Below are 9,871 nucleotides of genomic sequence, written 5' to 3'. Positions count from 1 at the left end.
CTGTGTGGCCTGGGCTACTTTTTTAACCTGTCTAAGCCTCTGTTTCCTGATCTGTAAAACGAGTGTTTGGCCTGGTGATCTCAATGATCCCTCCTGCCATAGATAACAAAAAACAAAAAAACTCCCGAAGTCCAAGCATTGGAACTTGAAATACTGTATAAGAAATTTCATGGTCTTAGGGCTTGAGACACCAACAAGGAGAGAAGTACCTTTTGTGGTATTGCTTACTACTCTATATAATATATTTTCTCTCTATAGAATTATTATAGAGTAGTAATAGGATTATATGGAATATATATGTATATGTACATATATATATATATATATAATTCTATCTTCTCTAACCCTATCAATCTATAATGCTATCTTCAGTCCAAAATAAATGCTATCTTTTAAAAACCCCAAATTTTTTAGAAGTGTGATTTACAGGGACAGCAAGGTATCTTGGTGGATTGAGAACCAGCCCAGAGATGGATCCTGAGTTCAAATTTATCTGCAGACAACTTCCTAGCCATGTGACCCTGGGCAAGTCACTTAACCCCCATTGCCTAGTCCTTACCACTTGGAACCAATACTTAAGCTAGCAGGCAAGGGTTTAAAAAAAAAAAAGAAGAGGGGGCAGCTGGGTAGCTCAGTGGATTGAGAACCAGACCTAAAGATGGGAGGTCCTAGTTCAAATCTGGCCCCAGACACTTCCCAGCTGTGTGACCCTGGGCAAGTCACTTGACCCCCATTGCCTACCCCTTGCCACTCTTCTGCCTTGGAACTAATACACAGTATTGATTCCAAGACAGAAGGTGAGGCTTAAAAAAAAAGAAGAAGAAGAAGAAAGAAAAAATATGATTTAGGTTTATATTCATTTTCTAAGTGAAATAGATAAAACGCTAAAATCAGGAGACCTGGGTTTGAGACTGGGATTAGGCTTCTGGCTGGGATCTAGCAAACTGTGTCCACAGGCTGGTTACTTCAGTTGCTAGAGGTTCAGTTTTTCAATCTGTAAAAATGGGGATAATGATATACTTGTATATGATATAATCATCATTGCTGTGAGGACAATCCATTATGAAATGTAGTAGTAAAAGCCCTTTAGAAATATGTAGTGGGGTTGTGTGGCACAGCCTGGCCATCCGGCTCAATCTTTCCATAAATCCGATGACCAGATGCTAGTAAAATCATTATTCTTGGGATTCTTTAAATTTCAGTTTTTCAGAGTGAATTGTCACCTGGTGTAAGTTACCGAGAGTAAGAACACTTTACGTTACCTTTTCCTTCTGCGAAAGGAAATACTCGGAGTTTTCCAGTGCTGGCTTCTCTTGGGACTAAGGGGAGTGCCAGGGGAGGGAGTGGCATTAGGGTTCTAAACAAGTCTGAATCATAATAACTCTCCCGGGTGAAATGATGCCCTGGTCATTTTTAGAGGCTCAGGAAGTTCCTCTCTAGATTTAGCCATTGCAGGAAGGAGGGACATCCTTCCAGGCTAGACTGACGGTTCTGCTAGGAGGTAGGAATTAGAACTCTTAGACTTCCATGCTGTTGGGTAAAAGCTGACCAGGACAAGCTGATGGGACAGGGGCTCAGTGAGATACCTTGGACTTCTTTATGACCTGAAGTTAGTGCTCCAACAACCTATCTAGAGAGGTTTCTTGCCTCTTGGAAAGAATACAGAACTTTAAATCAGGAGCAACCCAGCTCCTATGCTCATCAGCTATGTGACATTGGGCAAATCATATTCCCTTCTGAGACTAAGTTTTCTTTTTTTTAATAATAAAAAAAATTTTCTCCCATGGTTACATGATTCCTGTTCTTTCCCTCCCCTCTTCCCTCCTCCCTCCTGGATCTGACAAGTCATTCCACTGGGTAATACATGTATGATCACTCACAGCTTATTTCCATATTATTCATTTTTATAATAGAGTAAGTTTTAAAACCCAAACCTCAAATCCTAAATCCATGTAAACAAGTGACAAATCATATGTTTTCCTCTGCATTTCTACTCCAGCAATTCTTTGTCTAGCTGAGTCTCAGTTTTCTAATCTGTAAAATGGGGATAAGAAATACTGGTCCTAACCTCCCTACTAAGGATAAGAGAGAGGGATGTGTTGCTCTTCTTAAAAGGCTGTCTCTAGAAATTTGAATCTGGGGGCATTATCATCATTTAGGAAGCAACATTCACTTGTGCCACCCCCAGGACTGTATCTGTCTCTACTCCTCTGCCTCACCACCACTACATTGTTAAGCCTCAGGGGTAGGAATGCTCCATGTCATCTCATTCAGTTGCTCTAGCCTTCTCCTCAGCAGCAAAGAAAGGATGGTAGACATTCTACATTCATTCTCCTCTTCTTCCTTTAGTTTCTCTATCCTCTGCCTGCATCCCCCCTCCACAACCCCTGCTCCTTCTTACCATCTTTTCTCCTTTTCTTTTTATATTGACCTTAACTCTTACTTACTCTGACTTATCCATCAGGAACTTTGTTTTTTCTGGGGTAAAAAAAATGGGTTAAAGCCACACTATTCCTCCAAGCCCCCACACCTGTGGTCCTCATTGGTGCAGCAGCAGCCTTCCTTGGAAGCCTTGATTCTATGGTCCCGACACTCTGGGTTTGCCATTCATTAAGACAGATGAATCTTAGTCCCAAGAAGGCTGGAGCCACATTTCCATCTGGCATTATCCTGTTTTGATAAACAAAGAGAGGAAGAAGACAGAGGTGTTTGGCATTACTAGCCATGTGACCCTGGATAAATCACTTAACTACTGCCTGCCTCAGTTTCCACATCTATAAAAAACAGGAATAATAATAGCACCTACCTACCTCACAGGGGTGTTGTGAGGATCAAATGAGAACATATCAGTAAAGTGCTTTACCACCTTTTAAAGGGTTCTATAAATCCTAGTCATCACCATCATCATCATTACTATGACTAATTATTATCATATAAAGACCTACATACTCTTGCAACCAAAAAAACAATAATGTAATTTCTTAATCCAACTAAGTGCTTGGTATTAACATTAGTTAATGGGGAGAAAGAACATTCAGAGGATCAGAATCCAAGTCCCCAACTCTTCCCTTTACTCTCTGGATGACCTTGGGCCAGGGATGTTTATTTATCCATGAATTCCTTAACTAGCTTAAGCCCTCTGAGCCTCAGTTTCTCTGTTTGTAAATGTCATACAATATACCTTCTAGGATTAGTTGTGAAGAAAGTATTTTGTAAACCTTACAATGCCATGTAGGTGTGGATTACCCTTATTTCATCATTGCTTCCTTTACATCTATAGGAGAGAGATTCTTGGGAGAATATGCATTCTTCTTCAATCCTCTCCCTGTGCCACCTTGAATATCCTTCTCTGGAGAGTAGAAAGAGGAATTGAAAGGATGTGAGTGGGGGCCACTAGGTGGCTCAGTGAATTGAAAGCTAGACTCAGAGACAGGAGTCCTGGGTTCAAATTTGGCCTCAGACACTTCCCAGCTGTGTGACCCTGGGCAAGTCACTTAACCCCCATCGCCTAGCCCTTACCAGTCTTCTGCCTTGGAACTAATACACAGTATTGATTCTAAGATGGAAAGCAAGAGGGTTTTTTTTTGAAAGGAAGGAAGTATGCCACTTGGCCCCTCAAATCATGGGTGCCTCTCATAAAGCACATTGAGATTTGATCGATTTTCCAATTAGAGTTTTCAGCATAGGATGCTAAGGCTACTAAAAGCATCTTAAACAGGTCTGGCCTGAGTTAGACTAATATTGTAGAATAAAGGATGTTTGGGGGGGAAGGGAGAGAGGCAAAGGAGGTAAAAGCAGAGGGAAAACATCTGAAAAACTGATGGATCTGGGCTCAGGGGGGCATAAATGTAAGCCAAGTCTAGGAAAAATGAACTGAAAATCTGAGATATAAGCTCTCTCATGTCAAAAGAAGATCCTAGGATATCCCCGCACCTAATTTAGGGGAGCCCATAACTTTCCAGCAGGAGGGGCTGCCTAAACCCACATGTTTTCTCTAAATAGCTACAGCATAGGACAGGCCCTGCGAATCCTACTTTTTTACTGGTCAGGGAAGCATCCATTACACGTACAAGGAGTATGAGGAGTTCAGTAAATAGGGCGCAAATCCAGGATCCAGGGACCCATAACAGTCTCCACCCCAACTGTCCTGCCCTGTGTGTCCTCTTGCCAATTGTCTTTCCTCTCAGGAACTAGAGAAACCCCCACTGGCTGTCTTCCCCCAATTCCTGGATAAGTGGGAGAGAAGAGATGATACGATATCAGCTGATTTTGTTGTTGTTGCCATAAATCATGATAAACAGGAGAGGACAGTGGATTAGCCTTGGAATGGGGAAGCCCTCTGACCCACATTAGCTTTGTGACCCCAGGCAGCTCACTTTCTATATCAGAGATCTTAAATTTGAAGCCCGTTTCCTAAGACTATAAATTACAGACAGGATGGAAGGAATTTCCACATTGGGAGTCTCCTACATTGCTAAAATAACAACAGATCAACCCTCCCCCCCCACCCCCAAATGATCCTTTAGGTCAAGAGGGTGCATTTCCGTTTGGATGCTGTCTATCTTGTAAATTTATCAGTGGCCTCCCATGTGCAATGCAGCGTGAAAAGAGAACAGGCAGCCCTCCTTCCGTTGGGCTGCAAGTGTGGGTGTACTTTCTGTGAATGCTTTTGGGGCTATGGTTGGGTCCATGGGTCAAGTTCTCCAAAAAACTGGTCTCTTGTTACCTCCTGTGCTTGCAGGGAGAAGTGGTGCCACATGACCCAAGAGGAACGTGATGACAGCCTCCGATTCAATGAAAACATTACTTTTGGGCAGCTTGGGTAAGAGAGCTTGGGTCAGTAAGCACATATAAAGCACCTACTATGTGCCAGTCACTATGCCAAGCACTAGTGATATAAAGAAAGACAATAGACAGTCCTTGCTCTCAAGGAGCTCAAATTCTTATAGGAGAGAAGATGATGGAAACAAACATTAAGTGCCTACTATTTGCCAGGCACTGTTCAAAGTATGTGGGATACAAAGACAGGCAAAAAGCAGCCCTTGCTCTCAAGGAACTTGCAATCTAATGGGAAAACTCAGCAGAAGATCAATAAGGGCTAAGCAATGGGGGTTAACTGACTTGCCCAGGAAGTATCTGCTGTCAGATTTGAACCCAGGACCTCCCATCTCTAGGCCTGGTTCTCAATTCAGTGAGCCACCTAGTCTCCCCCTAAGCTAGCCTTTAAATAGATTAGATTGTGAGCTTCCTGGTGACAGGAACTCCCTTTTTGCCTCTTTTTGTATTAACAGCATTGAGCACAGTGTACATAGTAGGTGGTTAATAAATGTTGATTGATTGATTTAAAAACAGTCACAGAGCCAGGCTTCTCCAGTTTGGCAGTAACAGAACTGACTTTCCCTTTGCACAGCCCTTGAAAGCATGGGTCCAACTCTGTGCTTCTGTGATGCAGTAGAAGAAGACTGATGGAGGAAGTAGAAATAGAGCGAATTAATTTCCTGAACCCTGAAATTAATGGAGGAGTTTCTATAGATGGAATTGGGAGAGGGAGCTATGTGGTCTTCAGAGAAAGGCCCTACCTATCCATGTACAGAGGTGATCCATGAGAAGGTCATCTTGCTTCTATCCAGGGAAGGGTGTATAGACATAGGTAGGAATACCAATGAGCATAATGTGTGGCTTCTTTCCTCTAGCACATTTACTCACAACATGTTGGCTTTTGGGCTAAACAAGAAGCTGTGCAATGACTTTCTGAAGAAGCAGGCAGTGATTGGCAATCTGGATGAAGGTGAGGCATAGAAAATTTGGGGGTTGGTTATGGCACTACTGAAAAAGTATATGGAGGGAGGTGGGTAGAGACCAGGAAAAGGGATTACTGGACAAACATCCCTTGGCTTTCCAGAAATGTTGACTTAAACTAGTTGGGTTTTATAGTTTTTGTTTTCCTTTGAACTGCTGAGACCTCATCCTTTGGGGAGTCCAATTTCTGTGGAGGGAGATTTGTTCCCTTTGGAAGGGGAAACTTGTCCTTTTATTAAAATGACCATGTTTAGCATGAATTTACATGAATTTAATTCTTGTTAACTGACTTTCCTTCCAAGCTTAACTGGTATGTGAATGGCTCTGTATACAGTCATATTAACTTTAGATTTACACTTGCTATATTTTCGTACTTATTCTTGTTTCTCCAATGGTCATTTTGAATAGTAGTTTCATTCTTTGTACTCAAATCTTTAGTGCCTAGCACAGGGCATGGCACATCATAGACACTTGCTAATTGTTCATTGTTGGACTGAAGATTAAATGTCTACTCTTTGTTCCTGCCTTATTGCTGGGCAAAGTGCTACTAGACTGGTAGCCTTCTCTGTGTAGTGCACTGGGCTATGTGCTAAGGAAGTAGAAGTTGTATAAGATTGTGTCTGTCCTCAAGAATTGATTTTCCCTTTGCACAGCCCTTGAGAGCATGGGTCCAACTCTATGCCACTATGGCACATTAGGAAAAAAAAGGCTGGGGCAGCTGGGTAGCTCAGTGGATTGAGAATCAGGCCTAGAGACGGGAGGTCCTAGGTTCAAATCCGGCCTCAGACACTTCCCAGCTATGTGACCCTGGGCAAGTCACTTGACCCCCATTGCCCACCCTTACCACTCTTCCACCTAGGAGCCAAATCACAGAAGTTAAGGGTTAAAAAAAAGACTGATGGAGGGAGAAGAAATAGAGTAAATTAATTTCCTGAAGCCTACAATTATTGGAGGGGCTTCTATAGATGGAATCAGGAGAGGGAGCTATATGGTCGTTGGAGGATGGCCCTACCTATCCATGCACAGAAGGGATTTGATTTCTCTGCCCTAGATGCTCAATCAATAAGTACCAGGTTAACCTGTCCTTGCCAAAGTTTGCCATTTATCGCTGCCTCCACTCACCTTGTGTCTCCCTACTCATTCCATCTCCTCCTGATCCCACATGATACCACAAAAGGTCTCCCCACTGGCTTTCTGTCTCATTGGAGACCTCCTCCCTCACTGACCACCCCACTGAGAATCATCATGGGAAAGGTTTTTTGGCATCTTTTCAAATGCAGAGTTGAAGAATCTACACAGTACAGAAATGAAAATCAATTTTCTAACACACTGTTTGCAACACTATCCATTTGCAGGTTAGAGAATTCTGTGGTTCTAATAAAGAGAGATAGTAGCAGTTTTCTTTTCTTTTTTTAAAACCCTTACCTTCTGTCTTAGAATTCATACTACGTATCCATTCCAAGGCAGAAGAACACTAAGGGCTCTGCAATTGGGATTAAATGACTTGCTCAAGCTCGTGCAACTAGGAAGTATCTTAGACCAAACTAGAAGTAGTTCGTTTCTTGAACTTTTTTTTTTAACCCTTAACTATATTGGTTCTATCTCAAAAGAGACAGAAAGCCAAAGGGGAGACCTTTTGTATTAGTAAGTTGTATCAGGGGAGATGGAATGGATATGGAGGAGACACAGGGTAAGTGGAGGCAGTTGTTTGTAAACAGCAATACTATGTTCCAAGGCAGAAGAGCAATAAGGGTTAGGCATGGGGTTAAGTGACTTGCCCAGGGTCACCCAGCTAGAATTTTTTTTAAACCCTTACCTTCTGTCTTAGACTCAATATTGTGTGTTGGCTCCAAGGCAGAAGAGCAGTAAGGGCTAGGCAATGGGAGTTAAGTGACTTGCCCAGGGTCACACAGCTAGAAGTGTCTGAGGCCAGTTTTGAACCCAGGACCTCCCATCTCTAGGCCTGGCTCTCAGTGCACTGAGCCACCTAACTGGCCTGTTTCTTGAACTCTTTAAGCCTTAACCATTTACCATCTATTCATCCCAGCTCCCTTAATTATTTAATGATAAAGAAGTATCTTGTCTCTATCCCAAACTTACTAGATGTCATTATTATTGTTGTTGTTTTCCTTGAGAACTTACCCTGACCTACACATGCACATATGTGTATGTACATACACCAAGGGTCATATGTAAGCTGAGATTTCATGTTTTTTCTTCCAGAACAATACAAGCTACTGAGTGACCACATTGAGCAAATGGCCACCGAATAGCTCCGATGAGGGCCAGATCTGCTGCAGCATCCTCTGAGGGAGGAGTACCGGTGGAAATCTCCTCCCCAAACACCCAGGACCAACAACCAGCTCTTAGCACCATTGCAATTAACCTGCATGACTGTCAGCCATACTTAGAGCCCCAATCTGCCAGTAGACCTAGGAGTGAAGAAGAACTCTCCAACTCTCCCCTTGCCTCCTCTTCCCTTGTGTGCGTTCCATATCCACACACCAGAAACACTCCTCAGTTTCTATGATGAAAGCCGAACTGATGAGCATCCCCTGTAAGAGGCGAAGACAGGAAAGAGGAAGGGAAGATTGCTTGCTGAGGCAGTCATGGAGCAGCATCCTTTGCTGCCATGAGGTCCCACAGGGTCTTGTTAGCTGCTGACTATGAGACTTTGGGGGGTGGGGGGAGAAGAACATCAGACAAGTAAGGTTGAATGCTGGGAACTGGGGTGGGGGAGTGGGTTTGGTGGAAGGGTAATGTTTGCATGACCTTGTAGATATAGGATCGTAGAGTGTTGTAGAAAGGCCCTTCAAACATAGATTATTAGATCTGGAAGGGACCTTAGTGACCATCTAACCTAACCCCACATTTTTCAGATAAGGAATCTAGGTTCATTGAAAGAAAGTGATTTGTCACATAAAAAGTTTTATAGAAGCAAGTCTGGGAATCAGAGGAGCCGAGATCTAGGCAGTTGCTCTCTTAGTTATATCTCGATGCCTCTTCTGTAAAGATAAATCTATAGTATACAGGCTTGGGATTTTGCAGTGAGGATCCCTGCTGCCATGAAAGACTACATTTCTATAAGTCAGGACTGGAAACTTCAGACCCTTTCCCTCAGGGCCAGAGGTGTTGATTCTTTCATTACCAGGCAGATGACACCCTGTTCCACATTCCTTTTGTGGGTTCCTCTGGCGGGCGGAGTTCCCACTGAAGCACGTCTATGAGGAGAGAAGCATTGAGCCTCAATAACCACCCCTTTGCTTGTTCCTCCTCCTTCTTCCCTTTGAATAAAGATGGAGAAGTCACAAGAAGAAAGGACAACCTCTTGTCTTGAGAAACAAGGGCAGAGAATTTTCCTTTCTGACTATGGCAAGAATTGGACCTGGGGCTAGAGTTAGAGGAGAATTATAGTTAGATGTGTGAATGAGGGCATGCTCCAGAGACACAGGAGGATTTGTGTGGATTTATTTGAGATGAATCCTATCAACACAGATGTGTCTGTGCCAGACTGCCTTGGAAGCTTTCGGGGTCAGCTGTTCTTTACCCTTTTGTGCAGAGAAAGTTCTATGACATATCGAGGACAGCTTTGGCTGCCTGCTTTGAAGGAGATGAAGAAGAGGAGGTCTGTTCTTCTGTTACCTGGAGCCCACTGCATTGAGCAGCTTGCCCTTCCTGAAACCAAACACCGATGCAATTTTCCTTGTTGGGCACAACCACCTTTTCCCTCTCTTCCCCCTCAAAAAATATGTATATTTAATATCAAATATTTATATAATATCAAACTGTTCAGTGTTACATTGATCTCAGTGTAAGATGGTTGAGCGACCAGTTGTTTATGGTAGAGTTTGGCCAAATTTGGGAAGGAAGATCCCTTAAGAGGATGTGGAGCAAAGCTTCGTATATGAGCCATTGTGTGTATGGAATAGACTCACGAGTCCCCGATTACTGTAGATGCTGAATGTTTTTTCTTAACAGTATTCCGGTTATTGCTTATAGAATTCAGCCTATGGGAAAAGTCAAGAGCTGATTTTATAAGTAAGTGCCCTCATTGGCACATAAACGAAGCCAG

At 42.9% G+C, this 9,871-nt stretch overlaps 1 protein-coding gene across 1 annotated transcript in view; it reads left to right on the top strand.

The window, feature by feature from the left end:
- Positions 1-8,217, top strand: part of KIAA0513 (KIAA0513 ortholog) — a 29,730-nt gene extending 21,513 nt beyond the window's left edge. The window contains exons 5-8 of the mRNA XM_044659401.1: positions 1,203-1,242; positions 4,742-4,822; positions 5,694-5,788; positions 8,023-8,217. Coding sequence (XP_044515336.1) covers positions 1,203-1,242; positions 4,742-4,822; positions 5,694-5,788; positions 8,023-8,072 — 266 coding nt within the window. The 3' untranslated portion in view covers positions 8,073-8,217. The remainder of the gene's footprint in view (positions 1-1,202; positions 1,243-4,741; positions 4,823-5,693; positions 5,789-8,022) is intronic.
- The last annotated feature ends 1,654 nt before the right edge of the window (positions 8,218-9,871 follow it).

This window comes from Gracilinanus agilis, chromosome 2 (assembly GCF_016433145.1).
Source record: "Gracilinanus agilis isolate LMUSP501 chromosome 2, AgileGrace, whole genome shotgun sequence".
In the NCBI taxonomy this organism is placed as follows: Eukaryota; Metazoa; Chordata; class Mammalia; order Didelphimorphia; family Didelphidae; genus Gracilinanus; species Gracilinanus agilis.
This window is presented reverse-complemented; position numbering and strand designations above follow the sequence as displayed.